The sequence below is a fragment of the Pteropus medius genome, unplaced genomic scaffold (assembly GCF_902729225.1).
Source record: "Pteropus medius unplaced genomic scaffold, Ma_sr-lr_union100, whole genome shotgun sequence".
NCBI classification, from domain to species: Eukaryota; Metazoa; Chordata; class Mammalia; order Chiroptera; family Pteropodidae; genus Pteropus; species Pteropus medius.
In genome coordinates, this window is record NW_024355205.1 from 30,386,434 (window position 1) to 30,404,841 (window position 18,408).

The 18,408-nt window shown below is 46.4% G+C and overlaps 1 protein-coding gene across 2 annotated transcripts in view; it reads left to right on the top strand.

Moving 5' to 3' along the window:
* The window catches only part of HUNK (hormonally up-regulated Neu-associated kinase), a 98,385-nt gene that overhangs the window by 27,712 nt on the left and 52,265 nt on the right, over positions 1–18,408 (top strand). For both annotated transcript variants that reach the window (XM_039857321.1, XM_039857322.1), the window contains exon 2: positions 10,429–10,721. In XM_039857321.1, the coding sequence (XP_039713255.1) occupies positions 10,429–10,721 (293 nt within the window). The remainder of the gene's footprint in view (positions 1–10,428; positions 10,722–18,408) is intronic.

Consider the following 18,408-nt stretch of genomic DNA (forward strand, 5'->3'; position numbering starts at 1 on the left):
TGGTAGTTGGGGATGGCGATGGCCTCTGCATAGGAGCACAGCGAGAGATTGTCTTAGAGGAGGAATGGGGACCAGTGTGATCATGGAGAGGGTGGGTTGGGGTGGTCGGGGTGCAGGCTGTCCATGTGGGGTGTCCGCTGGGCAGAGGGCTGGTGAGGGCCAGGGCTAGTCGTGTGTAACCAACCCGTTATCTTGTGGAGTCCATGGATCTGTTTGCTTTTAGATGATGTCATTGGAGGCTTCCCTCTATGGTCACCGAGTTATATTCTGGTTAATTAAAAATGGGTCCAAATTGGAAGAGAACTAGGTCAGTCAGAGGCTGCTGGGGGATCAGAGGTGGAGGGTATTTGAGACAATTGGGCATTCAGTTTTTTAACCAATATATTTACTGAGTCAATGTATTTGATGCTTCAGAAGCCAAGCATTGTGGGAAGACCAATATGAATTAATTACCCATGGTCTCAAAACACTTGTAATCTGCTACTGAGCTGGGGCCTGTTTGACTCTTTTCCAAAACCAAACAAAGATTCTATCATCGCCTTTTTTAATTTGTACCTCATCTCCCCTTTAGATTCCTGGGTTTTGGTAAATTTGTACTGAGCAGGAAATTTGGGGTTCCTTTTATCCTTGTCGATAAGAAGTACGTTTTGACGAGGAAGGAAGCATGCTCATTCTAACTAAGTAGATGGATTTCGGTGGGAATTCCAACAACTGCACAGTGACTGCCCTTGTAGGTGCGAGCTAGTAGTTCTACGTTGCTATCTTGAAGTTCTCCGTGTTACATTTTTCCTCCTTTGCAGGAACCAGTTTCAGGCTTCTCACCAGCAGGATATTTCCAGCATGTCAGGACGTGATTTGCTTTCAGAATTGGAGCTAGATTCAGGGCGCAAACAATCCCAGTGACTGTGGCTTCAGAACTCCGTGGAACGGGCGTGGGAGAGTCTCCCAGCCCTGCCTTTGCCAGCTGACTGTGTTTTTCCCATCGACTAGAGTCGAGCTGTTTTGCCTTTACTCAGCACTGGTTTCTGTTATGGTTGCCACGATCAGTCCTAATGAGCTCTGCTGTTTAAACTGGGGAAGGAAACTTTTTCTCCCTCATTTACAAAAAGACAGATTTTAACACAGAGCAGCGGGAGGGTGGCCAGCAGGGAGCCAGGGGTCAGAAGCTGTCTCCTCTGCTACATAAATAGCAGCAATTAATGGGCCCCTATAAATGACAGTGATGTGTATTTGCTGTCTAGCATCAACTGTCTGTGAATTGGAACCACCCTGAAATTAATTACAAAGCCAGCGAAAGGATATTTTCTGCTTTCTGTTAAATAAGTATCTTCCACACAGGAGCACGTTCCACTTGGATGCGTTGCGTGCATTTACACATATCGTTTCTTGGAAGAAGGCGTGAAACCAATTTATTTTCAAACCTTCCCACTGGGTCATGCTAATCAGCACAGTTTTCAACTCTTTTACACCAAATTCAGGCTTGGGTTTATAGCCTGGAGCCTCCAAGACCTTGGTCCCTGTCATTTTCTTAATGGCTTTTGGGGCATCTTCCCTAGCTCACCCCTGCTCAATTCATTTCATCCAGCCTTGTCACCCAGGTTTTATTGTTATAATGTGATTTACAAAGCAAGCCAGTCTGTCATTGCTACTAACTTTCATAAAGGTTCCGTATGAGTTTTCTAGGGCTGCCTTAACAAAATACCATACATTAGGTATTTTGACACAGGTTGAAACAATAGAAATTTATTTTCTCAGTTCAGGAGGCTGGAAGCCCAAGATCAAGGTGTTGGCAAGTCTGGTTTCTCCTGAGGCTTCTCTCCTTGGCTTGCAGATGGCCACCTTCTCACTGTGTCCCCACAGGGCTGTTTCTCTGGGTGTGTACATCTCTGATGTCTCTTCCTCTTCTTATGAGGACACCAGTCCTATTGGATTAGAGACCCATTCCCTATTTTCTCATTTAACCCTAATTACCTCTTTAAATAGTCACATTGGGGGTTAAGTCTTCAACATATGAATTTAGTGGTGGGGGGGCGCTGCGGGGGCAGAGCGAGACACACAATTTTTTAGTTCGTAACAAATTCAAATATAGTTAACACAATCTTTTCCTTTCAACTGCACTTGGATTCATTCATTCATTCATTCATTCATTCCAGGAATATTTGTTGAGAGCTGTCTATGTGCCAGAGACTGTCGTGGACACCGAGAGCATGACAGTGAAGAAGGTGAAGGACCATCCCTTCCCTTCTGGAGTTTCCGTGGGTCAGACGGGTTCCACACTTAGTTAATGAGTTCTGTAGGATCTAACAGGTGATGAGGAAAATAGACCGGGGTTAGGGAGTTGTGAGTGCCAGGTGAGTGTAGCTATAAACAGGTGGGTCAGGGAGCCTCTCTGACAGGTGAGGTTTCAGCAAAGCCTTGGAGGTGAAGGCATGAGCCTGCGGCCAAGGCCGCCCAGTGGGAAGACGGGGAAGGAGAGCAGAGGGAGATGAGGTCAGAGAGAGAGGCTGCTGCATGTTGGGCCTGCAGGCATCGCCAAGAGTTTAGCTCTTTTTCCAGGAGAAACTGGATTCTGGGTGCGTTTGACTGGTTCTCGCTTCTGGGGAACTTTCCTGTCCCCCTAGATTGGCTGCTCTGGAGAGGGCGACTGATGGTTCAGACAAATTTGGGAGGGAAAAAGGGTACTCGTCAGGGGCACAGCCCAGAATTAGGTGTTGGGGTGAGAGGGAGTTAGGGTGACATGAGGGGTGGCTGGTGAAGAACGAGGCTTCTCCTGATGGAACACCAGGGTCCCCAAGCAACATGTGTCCATGCTGGCCATGGCCATCTCTCCAGCACCCCCTCTCCCAGCTCTCAGCCAGGCTCTTAGGAAGCCAGACGGATGGAGGGTTCCAGTCTACATGTGATGAGCAGGGGACCACGGTCCACCGCCTTCAGCTTGGCAGTGATCCTAAATGTCTCTCTCTGCTCTGACTCCCCCAGAGAGGGTCACCTGCAATGTCCTTTGTTCAGTGGTGTCCTCTCATCTACTTTCTAGCCTGAACATTTAGTGTCTGGCTTCCGTCCAGTCCAAAGCGGATTCTACAAGACAGCTCTGTAACTGGGGAGGGCTGTAGCCATCCACTTCTCCTCCCTCCCTCTCTTCTTCCTTCCGTCGCCTGTACGTGCATTGTCTGTGCCATTCGTCCAGGACACGGTTGTCGAGCCCCTTCTCCATTCCTGACACCGAGCTAGACACTAGGCTTGCCGGGGTGAGCCACCATTAAAGTGACAAGGGGGATTGGTGTCAGCAGGGCGGGTTCTAGGAGAGTGGCTAGGAAAAGCATGAGGTTTGAAAAAGGGTGAGAAGGATCCAGTGGGGTCGCTCACACAGTCTGGGAAGAGGGTGTAGAGGTGAGAGAATGTGCCCCGAGTGAGGACTGGGCTGTGTAACCCAGTGGAAAAACGGAGCCGAGTAAAGGGCTTGTGAGTGCCACGTTGGGGTGGAGGGCGTGGGTGCGGGCGTCGCTGGGCTGACCAGGGAAGCCTGTATGAGGAGGCGACCTTTCTCAATGGGAGCATCTGCATCTTTGCATCACAATCATGCATGAGCTGAAACCGTGTCTATAGGTGGCATTGCATTTTGTAAATTTAATGGTCGAAGGGAAGGACCTTGGTCTCCCTGCAGTGTCGCTGAGGAAGCGGAAGAGGGTCCAGTGGTTAGATGTACTCAAGGCAGGAGGAGAGATGACCAAGAACTCACTGTACTGACTGCCCGTAGCAGGCTGGTTGGGTTTTCCATTCATTCACTCATTCATTCATTCTTCATGCATTCCCTCTCTCACTTGTTCTCAGTGAGCCAAGCACAGTGCTAGAAGCTGGGAACACAAAAACGAGGAGGCCAGATACAGCTCCTGCCCTCCTGGAACTTTCAGTGGAGGGTGTTCCAAGCAGTGCAGAGTGTGTAATTGGTGTGACAGCTGGGGAAGTGCGGGGTGGCCTGAGCCAGTCAGGAGTGAAGAAGCAAACTGTCATCTGGGGCCAGAGAGACAAGGGGCAGTTTGGTCGCCTAAGAGCTCTGTGTGGGAGTGAATTCCAGGCAGGGGTGGGTGGGGGCAGGAGACAGAGGTGAGGAGAGGAGGGTGGTGGGCCTGGGCAGCAGGGGGAATGCCTGGGGGGATGGGGAGGGGCATGGGGAGACAGGGGTGGAGGTGACAGGCCCTGGTGATTAACTAGGTGTGGGACTAGGGGTGGGGTAGGTGGAGGACACACAATCGGGGTTCAGGCTACCTGTGAGGGGAGGTGCTATAGGTTGAGCTGGGGAGCCCCAGAGAGGAACAGAGGGAGGTGAGGGGTTTGAGGGCGCCATGGACCATTCAAGTGGAGACGTCCACAGGCACGTACGTCATTGCCCAGAAGAGAAGTGTGAGCAGGATGTAGGTGTTGGGACTCATTAGCATATGGACACTCATACGAGTCATGGAAGCAGAGGAGATGGACAGTATGTCCCTAATGTACAGAGGGGCAAGGAGAGACTTGACTTCCTGGACGAGGCAGTCAAGAGGGCAGCAGGGACCCTGGTGGAAACTTCCGGCAGTGGTCAGGGTGGGAGCCGGTTGCAGGGATGAGGGGAAGGGTGGGGTGGGGCACCCCTGGCTTCTGTTTCTAGTCGCTCTTTTTGCACAAAACAGTCAAATCCTAACGGTGAACATTTCTTGAAGGCTTCCATGAATGCTTCTGATGCTTACCACCCTTCCTGGGATTCCTCATTCATTCCTCCACCGTCTCTATGCAGTGAGCCCTGTTAGCCCATCTTTTTTAAAAATGAGAGAACTAAAATTTAGAGAAGTCCAAGCAACCAAGTGCAGAGACAGGCATCGAGGTCAAGGCACTGGGCCTTGGAGCCCGCCTGCCCAGCTCCATGCTGTGCTACCTGCGGAACTGCCGGAGCGAGGTCAGGAAAGCAGCGACAAGGTCTGACCCCAGCCCTCGGCGAGAGGACGTTCATCAGCGCTCGATTCTTACTTAACATTTTTGCTCTTCTGCAGGATAAAGGGACCCTGCAGAATTGTATGATGCTCAGATGGTCTATTAGTCTGGTCTGGCAGCCATGACAAGTTTGAGCTCTGCAGACTGCGGGGCTCAAACAACAGACATTTATTTTCTCATAGTTGCAGAGGCTGGGAGTCCAACGAGGTCCCTGTAGGATTGGTTTCTGGTGAGACCTTTCTCCTTGGTTCGTAGATGGCCATCCTCTTGCTGTGTCCCCACACGGCCTTTCCTCTGCTCGTGTGGAGGGAGAGATCTCTGGTGTCTCCTCTTATGTGGAAGGTTAGGGCCCCACTCTTAGGACCTCATTTAACCCCAATTACCTCCTAAGGGCCTTATCTCCAAATAGAGTTACACTGGGGGTTGGGACTTCAACATGAATTTTGGGGGGTGGATACAGTTCAGCCCATAACAGATGGTAATCTTGAACCCCTATAAAGAATCCGAATTATCCCCACAAATGGGCTTGAAGATCCACGTCTCTTTCAGAATGTACACTTGGCAGGCAGAACAGTATTGAGTATATTTTAGATGCCTAATAAATGTTTGCCCAAAAAGAAAAGGTTCATTTGAGTTTAACATAACAGTAGTCATTAAGAAATGGGAGTGTTCTGGAAAGAGCTTTTTTTGCCTAATTTCCATGTAAAAAGAAAATTCAGCTGATCAGGGCCCACTATTCCCTGTGCATTCCGATTCTTTAAAACATTGTGGTGTAAAGTCGCTTTGATTAAAGAAAGACTATAAACTTTCGAAAACACAGCACATGTTATATAATGGGTAAAACATATATGCATGTTTTGTGATATTAAAGAGTCGTCTCTTGGATCAGTATTTTTCATTCTCTCAGTTGTATGGAAAATCCATTTTACATCTGCCTTTTCATTTTGGAGGTTGGATTTATCAACAATTCTTGATGTGTTTCAGAGTAATAAATTTTAAAGGCGATGAAGGGTGACCCAGAATGAAGGGATGAATTTTAAATCCCGTTAACTCTGATCCTATATACACAGTCTTGACTAAGTCAATATTTAAAGAAGATGAGAGACTAGACTGATATTAAACCACTGCCTTGGGATTTAAAAGCAACTCTATTCCGGAGAGTTCGAAACACTGAAATGTGGTTCAGGCGTCTTTTTTCATATGCTAAAACTGCAGGTCAAGGAAATGCACATTTTTTTCTCTTAGCTGAACTAAGCTCGAAGGCTTTTTCACCCTTTCTGTAAGTTGGTTCAGTGGTAGTAAAATGGTAACGATAATACAGTTAATAAGAGTCAATTTAAGGAGCACTAAACTCTGAGCCAGATGTCATGCAAGTGCTTTACCTACCTTATCTTGGATACCAGTTGGTTTGTGGAAGTGTGTGCCGTGGCCGGGGCCATGTGTTTGTGTGCATTCCTCATGCTAAGTCCAATTTTATGTTATAATTTTTTTTCTCCTAATACGGAACAGGGGCCATTAAGCATAAACGTCTTTCTGCCAATGGCCCCTCTCTCGATGAAGTGGGACCCCCCGCTTTGGCTGCTCCTCCTTTCCCATGTTGGGGGGCAGTGCTCCCCTTCCATGCGCAGCAGACACATCCACCTCTTCCTCTCCTTCCTCAGGATCTGCTCGCCTGCAGTTGGCCCTTTCCTCCACTCCCATGGCTGCCACCCAGTCATCTTAGATCTGCCTTTTTTGGGGGCGGGGAAGTCTTGGGGATTTCCTTCTCTTTCTTATGAGCTTAGCTATTTAAAAGTTAGTTTGCTGATTTTATCCATCATGAGTAGGCATTTTTTTTTGGAGGGTGCGGAGGATGTGGGGGGTGGTGGTGAAGAGGAGGGTGGAGTCGTCATATTGTTAGAAATGCAATTTCTTAATTAACAAGAGAGAGAGATGCATTACTCGATTGAGCTGTGATAATCTCTACACATTGCCCACTACCACCAGACTCTGCTCCTTGTCTTGGAGACATGGGGGCAATCTTTGAAGACAGATTCCTTTGTAAAATTTTGGGAGGCTTTGCAACTTGGATCTGTTGAAGAGCTGGAGTCTTTGTTTTATTGACCTTTCGTGGCACAATTGTTTTCCTTGATGTGCTCGGGATGACATCTGAGCTTAGACAGTCCCTTGTCACCCCCTCCCTCAACACGCTCGAGGACCAGGTCTTCCGGTCTGGTTCTGGGGCTTGGTCCTCAACGAGTCTATGCAGGCTTCACTTTAAAACTCTTTAAAACCCTCCTGACTTTAAAGCAGTTGATCTTTTCAACGAGAGACCCATCATCCGCCCAGGCTTGACCCTGGTAGAATCATTGCCCGCAAATCTCTGATTACTGTCAAATTGAATTAGAGGCCTCCCTTTGCTGGTTGGTCATTGCCTTTTCCTTAACCTTGCCCCAGTGTTTCCCATTTCAGTTGTTACGGACGAAGTTGATTAAACGATTTTGTGTAATGAAGAACGCCGTTCCTTTTTCTAGTATTACCGATGCGGAGCTTATAAGTTTAGAGGATGAATGAAAAACAGCCTGTTGAAAAGCCGGTGTTTGAAAACGGAAACAGACTTACTAGGAAACCTTCCAGGGAGCAGCTTCAGAGTGCAGGGTGTTCATGGAGGGACTCTCAGAACCAGAAGCACTTGGGAACCAAGACACCAAGGGGTGACTGGGTGTGTTAGCTTCCTGTGGCTGCTGTCACAAATTACTACAAACTCGCTGGCTTAAAACAACGGAAATTTATTCTCTCACAGTCTGAAGGCCAGGAGTCTAAAACCCATGTCATTGGACCACAATCAAGGTGTTGCCGGGGTCGCGTCCCCAGCGATGGCTCTAGGGGGCATCGTCTTTGCTCTCTTCCAGCTTCTGGTGGCTGTGGCATTCCTTGGCTTCCTGTCACTGCCATCTCTGCCTCCTTCTTCACAGCCTTTCCCTCTGTGTATTTGTGTGAACTCTTTCTCTGCCTCTATTTTTTAGGGACACTCGTGACATCGAGGGCCCACCTAGATAATGCAGGTTAATCTCATCTTAGAATCCTTTACTTTTTCCAAATGAGGTCACATCCACACATCCCAGAGATTAGGATTTAATGACTCTGGGTGGCTGTTCCATAACCTACTACAGACAATTAGAGAGCTAAATAAATTATCTTCATAGTAATTGTGTGCCGTTAAAAAGGGAGATCGTATGACTGCTAGGCTTTCAGATTATTGTTTATTCATAGGACTTTAAAGAATTTCATTGCCAAAGGGTGTAATTTTTAAAACATTGTAACACGGATTCCAGCAAAGACAGAATCTAATTGTACGCTTCAGCATCCGTCTTTCTCCCCACGAGATGAGATGGGGGTGTGTGTGTGTGTGTGTGTGCGTGTGTGGCTGAATGAGTAATTGTTTTAAAAGCTTTTAGTCTTGAAGTTAACGCATTGAACTTGTTATTGATACAAACACAGTGTACCTTTAACTTCAGTGGCAGGTGAATTGAAGCCTTGGATTGGACCATCGCATGCATGGATATTAACTAAACTTACTGCACAATTGGCCTTTGAATATGCAACGTTCAATTGCTTTGGAAGAGAATAAAGTAAGTTGTTTACAGCTATTTTGCTCAATGGTAAAAAAAAAATCCATTGATTTGCTCCGTAATGTAATGTGTTGGTCACATTGTTTATGAAGTATTGTGCGTGGTGAGGAAGAGAGTAGTCCCTGAGTTGAAGGATGAATGGTTTAAATGGCATCACAGCAAGGAAGGAGAGGTAAAGGGACTCACTTTCTAGAAGGGGCTAGGACTTGAGTTAGCATCTGCCGGTTGGGGGGCGCCAAGAGGGGCCTGTGACTGGGTGATGGGGGTGGTGTGAGTATGAGCTTGGAGAGCAACTGAGCGTGTGCTCTGGGAGAATGAGGAGAGCCGCCTGGGAAACCGGAGGTCAGGGCTGGACAGCGGCGGGGCTGCTGGTGCTGATGGAGACGCTTGAGTGCTGGGCTGAGCGTGGACCTTGCCCTGTAGGTAGGCAGGCACCCCTGAAGAGCTGTAAGCAAGAAATCAGAGTTCCAGACTCATTATTTTCGAGGCAGGATGAGCATCAAGGATGAGATGTAGGACATGGATGCAATAGTCCAGGCTAGTGGTGGCCAGACTTTTATTCTTTCCTTTTTTTTTAAATCACAATCCTATATCAAAATAATAGCATTTGAGTCCCTTACTGCAATATGTATGTATCATCTATATCTATCATTTATTCAGCATTTATCTACTGACCCATATCATACTTCTGCATTAATAGATATTATTAATAACTGTTATAAAACAGTTACAACAAATACTTATCAAAAAAGGAAATAAGTGGAAATGGAAGGTCTGCCATTTTCATCCTGCACCCAGGTGGGTGGTGGTGGCCTTGTATAAGAATGTCCCTCGGGTTGCCTGAGTCTCGCTTGGAGACGGTGTGTCTGGATGCTGGGAGGCAAGGTCCTAAATGAAGCAGACTGGGGGCGTCATGAACAGGGGAGCAGGCAAGAGAGGTGGTTAGCAGAAGGAGCCCACAGGGCTGTCGTGGCCAGTCACATTAGAGAGAGGAGTGAAGATGTAAGGAGAGGAGAGGCCGAAACAATGGTGTGCTTGATTTGGGGCTTGGCGAGTGGACAGGTGACCGCCACCAAAGGAAAGGGGTACAGATTTGGGTGGAAAAGACAATTTCTCTTCCATTCCATCTCTCCATCCTTCCCTCTGTTCTTCCCTTCCTCCTTCCCTCCCCTCTGTACAAGGCTAGAGGGTCCACACATGTCACCTGTCGACAGTGGGGGAATGACCCAGGAGGGGCGTCCCGTGGGTAAGTTGAGATGCAGCTGTGGAGTAGCAACAGGCTGGGTCCAGACAGAGGGCTGGGAGTCAGCCTTTGTGGTAATTCCCTAGAGGAAAAGGGGAAACACCGGAGGCCAGAGGCAGCCTGGCCTGAGGGCCCGGTGCAGGGCAGAGAGAGGACGGAGAGGAAGGTGGGGTGCTGTGTCATTGGGCATCGCACCCCCCAGCTCCTCAACCGCACCCTCAAACCGAAGATGGGGGCAGCTTTGGCTTTCTCAGAAGTGGTGGCATGGGATGGTGGCGAGGCCTGAGGGGGCGAGGAGACGCCCTTAACTGGAGGAGCACTTGGTGTTTCACCCTGTGAAGAACCGGGTTTGACACTGACCTTTCTCTGAGCCTCCCAGATGACCATTCAAGTTTGCTTAAGTAAATCTCATTCTCTTCCTTAATAATTGAATCTTCTGATCTTTGCTGATGTTACATTTTTCTTTTCTTCCCTTGATGCTATTTTAGATAGTGTTGTTCTCCTGGTGCAGAAAGTAGCTGTGTGTTTTCCTAGGGTTTCTGTGAATCGTCAGAGCATAACCTTTGCCTGCAGTGTCTGACGACGGCCGTGTTCTTGGTGTCTCCTTAGGTGGCCATAAAAGTCATTGACAAAAAGAGGGCCAAAAAAGACACCTATGTCACCAAAAACCTTCGGCGAGAGGGGCAGATCCAGCAGATGATCCGCCACCCTAACATCACTCAGCTCCTCGATATCTTAGAGACGGAAAACAGCTACTACCTGGTCATGGAGCTGTGTCCTGGGGGCAACCTGATGCACAAGATATACGAGAAGAAGCGGCTGGAGGAATCTGAAGCCCGCAGATACATCAGGCAGCTCATCTCTGCGGTGGAGCACCTGCACCGGGCAGGGGTGGTCCACAGGTAAGGGCGGAGCCCTGCTGACCTTTGCGGTTCTGTGCCGAATGGGCGGCACCATGCTTTGGCATGCTCCAAGCAAGGCTGAAGCACTGCAGCATGTTTTACATTTCTTCTTCATCTTTGCTCCATGAAGTTGTCTTGTGTTAATTTGGGTTAATGCTAGTGTCGGGTTACGAGAGTGGCATCTGAAGGCAGAGTGTCCGGGATCCTGGCTCCACCCTTTAATAGTTCTGTGGCACTTGCCAAATTACTTAACCACTCTGAACCTTGGTCTCTTCTTCTATAAAATGGAAATAACGATACTTATTTTGTGGTTGGAGTAAGGGTTAATATAGAGAATGTAACGAGTTAATAAATGGAAAGAGCTGGGACCATGTTTGGTACACAGTAAGGGCCACGTAGGTGTTGGTTGCTATTCTCATTATTTGCAAAATGAGGAGACCAGCTGCTCAGGAGCCTGAAGGAAGCATCAGTGTTAGGATGGAATGAGACTGGTTTTCAGCTAGAGCTAGAGATAGGGCTTTCATTGAATTTGCTATATTACGTATGCTAGTTGCTCAATAGCTGTTTTCTTCAGTTAAATTGAATCACCATTTGAATGGTGAACTGGCCCTTGAAAGTGAAAGGTGTTCCCCATAAGCTAAAACAACCTTGCAAATAATTACGAAAATCAAACTCTTTTTTTTTTTTTTTTTTTTTTTTTTAAAAAGCCTGTTCCCTCCTGTGGATGAGCTCCATAAGGAAAGTAACTGGACACAACATTTCTAGTGGTGTGATTGTTGGGGGCGGGTGTCTCCTTTTAGTGCGATCCCAGAATAAAATAAGAAAATAAAAGTGCCCTCTTTTCCTCCTGAGAAAGTGTTGACTTCACCAATAAAAGCGTAGTTCTTCCTTCCTGGAATTATAATCAATAATTACTCTGGGTTGTTGAGAAAATTTAGGACTCGTGTTTAATGGATTCTCATTTTAAAAAGCGAGATCAAGGCATAAAGTATGTTGTGTGTGCATATACAGACACGTATATGTTTAGCACTTTTTAATTGAGAAATAGAATTCAAATACCATAAAATTCACCAGTTTTTAAGTATACAATTCAATAGTTTTTTTTTTTTTAATATAATAACAGAGTTGCACAACTATCACTGCTGTCTAATTTTAGAATATTTTCATCACCCCGGAAAGAAACCCTGTACCCATTAGCAGGCATTCTCCATCCCCACTCCCACCAGCCCCAGACAACCACTAATGTACGTTCTATCTCTAAGAATTTGCCTATTCTAGATATTCCATGTAAATAGAAACAAACAATATGTGTTTTTTTATGACTAGCTTCTTTGACTTAGCGTAATGCTTGCGAGATTCATCTCTGTTGTAGCATCTATCAGTACTTCATTCCTTTTCATGGCTGAATAGTATTCCGTTGTATGAGCGTACCACATTTTGTTTATCCAGTCATCAGTCGATGGACATTTGGGCTGTTTCCACCTCGGGGTTGTTGTGAATAGTGCTGCTACGAACATTCATACACAAGTTTTAGTGTGAACATATATTTTCACTTCGAAGAATTCCACTGTTAGCCATTGCTAGGTCCTATGGTAAACTTATGTTTAACCCTTTTGAGGAAACGTATCTTTTTAAAAATTTAACTTCTCATGGTGCCTTTTATCTGTTTGGAAGCCATTCGCACAGCCTGACTAGTGGAGGAAGCAGCTCTAGGTCTGTAAGTGATAGAAATCGTAGGCTTTCGAGGTGGAGAGGGCCATTTCCATACTCATGGGATTGGCACCACGATGCTCTACCCTGTCATTCCTAAACCCAGGGACACTGTGGGGGAGGTCCTCTGAGCCAGCCCGGACCAGACAGCATTCAGGCTGATCATTTCCTCAGCAAGGTGAGTGAACCTCTTCGTGGACATATTTTTAGTCACACACGTTGTCACGAAATCACGCTTCATTAGAAGTCTTTGAATTCAGATCAGCAAGGAAGGGAACATTCAGAAATTTCAGGTGAATAACACTATTTTTGGCTCTTTCCAACAATACCCTGTGTTGCCTGCTGTGTCATAGCTCTGCCATTATCAGGAAGATGGTGGTCGTAAGTGTGCCCGGTTCCCGTCTCTGTTTATTAGGATGACAAAAGCAGAAACCTCATGGATGAATCAGCTCAGATTACCGACTCCACTGGTCGCAGGAGAAAATAGAACTGGGGCAGAGCTTTCTGCGGGACTTAGAGTATTGTTATAAGGGTTTCATGCTGTCAGAAATTCCCCGTGCGCAGAGCTTCACGGGACTTTGAAGACAACAAAGGAAAAAGCAAGTGAACACTGGGCATTGCTCACTGGACTCTCCCGAAGGAAATTCTCCACAACCCTTTTAAAGTAATTTTAACAAAATCCTTTCCCTCTCAGCACAATTACTGTCAGACTGTCACAGGAATGAATTTCATGTTTTGATAGCAAAGATGGTATCCTTTTCCCGCTCGGATCTCCTGTATTCGGCTTCTTCCTCTCTCCTTGGAAATATATTCAAAGCCACTAATGGCAGAGACTCAGATCTTTGAAAGTTAGGGAGGATTGGAATATAGATATCGTTTAAGAGGAGTTCTTCGTTTTTCTCCCTAGAAATCACATTAATGAGTGTCACTTTACATGGAGGTGGATGATTAGGTGGTTGAGACACCGCATGAAAATGTTTGTTTGGAATACACTCATGGGTGACTTTAACTGAACGTCTTGACTTTCAAAGATTCTATACCACTAATTTTTAGCACACGTAATCTAGCTCAATACTGGTATACTATTTACTATAGCCCCTTTCTACAGCGGAGAATTTTAACCTTTATGCTGGAAAGGTGGAATGAATTTCATAAATTATTTTCAAACAAATAAGAAAGTACATAGCATTTCAGAGATGCCCTGGAGTCTTTAGTGGGAAGATTTTTGAGTAAACAGATTGGGTCATCCATAAGGATTTAGGATGAATTTTGGCGGCTACATTGTATGATTTAAAGGGCTTTTGGTTACGTGTGTTAGAGGATGCTTTAAAAACACAGTTTCTCATTAGACTGATACTATATTGTTATATCTCATCAACTTGATGCTTAGCAGAGCCCTCTTTCCTGTGATATTAAATCTATATATTTAGTTATCTACCCAGAAGTATTTTAATATCATTTAAAGGAAGCACATCTTTAAAATCATGTAAATATTACAAGTAGAAAGAAAAAAAGGAAACTATTATAAAGCAGATTTCCTTAGCTGGCAGAGAACATTTTAAAGGACCTGCCATAGCTTTTGTGTTTTTGCTACAATAAGGCTGTTGTTAACTTTGGCAAAAGTAGAATATGGTCTTAACTTCTTCGTTACTCCATTTCATGATTGCCTGAGATACTCTACATTTAAAATCTAATGTTTTTTTTTTCTTTTTCTCAAACATGCACACCCAACAGGATGCTAAAATGCGATGATTTGCCTCTTGTATACAGAGCGTTGACTCTTAAACATCAATCATCAAGAACGCTGATTCTGCTGATTCTGCTAATTTGAGACTCATCTGTTCATTCAAACTAACAAAGTCCAATCAAACTATACAGACAAAACATAACAGGGTAACACAATACCGCCATCCCTAAGCAGGAAGAGATGAGCCATGGGGGCCCAGGACTAGGAGAGAGACACACACACATGATCAAAGGGGGCTGGAGCCTGTGCTTGGATGCGCTGTTGACGCTATGGCCTCAAGGGCACGACCTCCTTCATTCACCAATACTGGGAAAGGGGTCTGTGCGCTTAGGAGGAATGCAGTAGAAGAGAGAGGGCCCTTCTTTGTTCTTGTGGGCCTGACAAGAAGCAGGCACAACCTGGACTCGGCGGGTATTAAGGAGTTCTTTTAACTTTTAGGTTTTCGTGGTAGGGGGGCAGGTGGGGGAGGCAGATGCGAGGGGAATAACTTCTGATCACATCCAGGGGCTGTTTGAGATGCCAGGGCCTTCCGTCGAGAGCGAGCGAGCAAATATCTGGAGGCACTGGTTACATACATATCAAAGATTTTGTGTTTAATTGTGTTTTTAAAAAGGTGATGGAAATGTGAGATTTTCCCAAAGCTCTGTAGAGCTCAGCAACTCTGTGGATTGGGGTGGACAGTGGTCAGCGGTGTTGATGCTAAGGCCAGACAGACCTCCTGCATCCACATGCCAGCTCTGCCACTTAAAAGCTGCATCGGGCAACACACTCAGGCTTTTGTGCCTCTCTTTTCACAGCTACGAAATAGAAATGAGGGATTATCCACTTCATGTGATTGTCGGGAGGATTAAATGAGTCCAGTCATGTAAATTGCTTAATACTGAGACTTTATAAGTACAGTAAGCCCTCAATGTCATGGGTAGGTTTTGCGACTTTTAGTGAAACCACATATTACAAAACCAGTTTTACCATAGGCTAATTGATAGAAACAAGAGTTAGGTTCCTACAATGTTCTAACAAAACGACGTTGAACCAAATGACGTTATTCAAGGACCGGCTGTACTGAGTACACGTCCGCTGTAATTATCACTGAGTCTATCCCATTTATTTTATACATGAGGGGGCTGGCTGAGTCTATCCCATTTATTTTATACATGGGAGGCTGGCTGAGTTCTCTGTGCTCAAACTCTACAGCTGTTCTCTGCTTGTACTGCCCTTGCCATCTCTGACTGGCTGACTCCTATTCATCCTTTAGGTCCGAGGTCTAAGCTCACCTCCTCTAAGAGGTCCTCCAGGCTAAACCCCCGATGATAGACTCCCACAGCACCTTCTACTTTGCTTTCCAAACACTTTTCACATGATTACGTACTTCTTTGATATGTCTTCTGCACAGGCCACAACCTAGCTCAGTGCCCAGCCCAGTGGGCACTCAGTAAGACTGTGCAAGTGAAGACTCTGGGAAATCGAATGACTGTAGCTAGTGACAGAATTAACACGGAGATAGAAGCTTTCTGGTAGCCAGTTCCATGTTCTTTCTGGAATAGTCCATGTTTTCCCTGAAATTTCAAGGGTATTCCTTCATTGACTTAGTATCAGTTTGTTTATTTTTCAGGTCACAGTTTGTGGAGTGGCATCTTTTTGGTGAATGAATGGCTCTTTCATTTTATAAACACAATTTGTTTCTGGAGCATCGTAGGACCTCAATAAAGGTGTCATTTTGAATAAATAAAATCAGATATGCGTTTAACAAATTATTCTTGTGTTTTACCAAATTGCCCATATTGTAAATAAATCAAAGATTAAGAAATCATTTGGTTTTAAATACAGTGCTTTTGAAGATAAAACCTCACCCCAAAAAACTCTTGTTCACTGCAAAATGCTGATTGCCTTGGGGAGTTATGTGCTTTTCTCGGCTGCTTTGTTCTCCGCTTATTACTAAAATCTATCTTGTGGCCATCTCCATGTCCCCCGGCCCCCTCCCCGTATGAGTTTGGCCTGGCGCTGTCCCCACCCTCCTCCTTAGCTCTGACCTTTCATTGGAGGGCTAATGTCCCCAATACTGTTTGTTTATCACCAAATTAATCATCCTTTTTAGGTCTTTCTGGAATCTCCCCCTTCACTTGTCTCAGAATCTTTTAACTTTATTATCCTCACCTCTTATATATTAGCATTTGTTTAGCCGGGAGTGGCCCATAAAACACTCAGGAATACATTTTCTCATTTCTTCCTGCTAATGGCCCTGCCAGGTAACCCCTCTTTTGAGGCCATTCTTCAAAGAAGAATCTGAAGCAGAGAGTTTAAACGACTTGCCCAGGGCTGGTCAGCGGTGGAAAGGTCAGGTAGAGAAAACCGGCCCCAGAGCCTGTCCTTTTTCATTTCCCAGACTTGCCATGTTTTCTCACGAGTCCTTGCTTAGCTCCTCGCTTGAGTCCCTTGAGTCTTCGCTGGCTCCTCCGAGTTTCACTCTGTCCTTTTGCTCGCTTCCTTGAATCCTGGTGGCCTCCACATCCATTTTATGCCACTCGGTTCCTCACTTTCATCTTGGGTCTCAACCCTGAGTGGCTCTCCCAGACCTAGGGTTTGTTAGAGGTCCGACCCTTGACCTTCACTGCTGGGCTGGGCATGCCCTGGGGTGGCCTGGGGAGAAACCCTCTCCTTCATTTCTGTCCCGGTATTCTGGATGGGGGTGTGCGCACATGCGCACACACACTCATACACATGCACGTGTATACACGGACACACATGTGCTCTTCCATACATATGGGCATGGACACAACACATATCCACACACGTGCCCTCTCGTACTCATACACAGGTGTGTACACACACCCACATAAGTAGACACCCACGCTTTCCCCATACGCATGCATCTCCACATAGATGCACGTACATGAACGTGCGCACACACACCCATGTGTGCTCACACTCAAGTGTGCACGTGCACAGGCACTCCGCTCCCCACCTCTCCAGTACCGCTCCTGTCTGCCTCCTCGCTATGCAGGGTCCACCAGCTGCTGCTCCTCCCCTCCCCAAATAGGCACCATTGTGTTTGTTATGGCAACAGGATCCTCTCCTCCTGATTGGAGTTCACTGTGGCCAGTCTCCAACCCTTGGAGGTTACCATCTTTAAAGAAATGCAAGGACAGTGTGAGCGGGCGAGGGGTGCACTTGGTAGCTTGTGGGTGAATCTTTAATGGTTAGCCATAGCCTGTTGGAGCTTGTTCTTTTGAAGTCACCTAGAACAAAGGGCTGGTGATTAAGGCTCTCCCCTTTTGGCCCCCTCTCAATCTCTGACCCCCGCCCCCAAGCACAGTGGAGAGCACAGCCCAGTGTCTGGTCTGCGGAGGGCCTTGCTGAGAGTCCCACTGGGCAATTCCTCCTGGAACCGCCTGTCTGGCTACCAGACAAGGGGCTGGAAGCCTCAGTGCCTATGCCCACGGTGGCTGCTTCTCCTCAGGCCCCCTCCTCATGGTTATTTCCTTTGTTCCTAAGACACGGGCTCCCTGCCACACCTGGAACCTCATCCTGGAACCCGACCCAGCACCCCTCATACTAGAGTGTACCCCATTCCCTTTTTTACTTGCCTTTATCCCTCTTAGAAGCCCCTTTGGCCAAGGAAAAACCTGTTTACCCTCCATCCGAGGGCCATTTTCTTCTTCCCTTTCATTCTCAGTTATAAGTTCACCATGAACTTCCATTTGCCAGCCACTCTTCATGCTGCGAGACCGCGCAGGAAGAGCTGAGCTCCTCCTTCTTTCTCCCCTCCACAAAGTGACTGATCTGATCAAGGGGCATTCATGTGAAATCGAGCATCACCTCCATCATCATGTGCAAGCTGGTCCGCTGTCAAAACCTTCCTTCCCATATGGCCAATAGGACACTTAACAGAGTCGAATATTTTGCTCTTGGGGGTCGGAGCTAGAGTAAACACCATGCTGCTCCATGGACCACATGTGAAACCCAAAGGAAGTAGGTTTTCTGGGTAATAGAGGCCTACTAGTATTTTTTTTTTTTTTTCTTTTAAGGTACATTGTAATATACTAACGTGGAAACCTTATGACTATGTTCATCCTTTTTTATTATTCAAGAAGTCGTTTCTCAATTCTGTGGTACCTTGGGATCATTTTTGGCCTCTTTGGTCATCGCTGAGTGGCTGGGCAGAGGATGTGAGTGGCCCACTGTGCTGAATGGACTGCTAATTAGTTCGTTCTTTCTCTCTCTCTCTCTTTT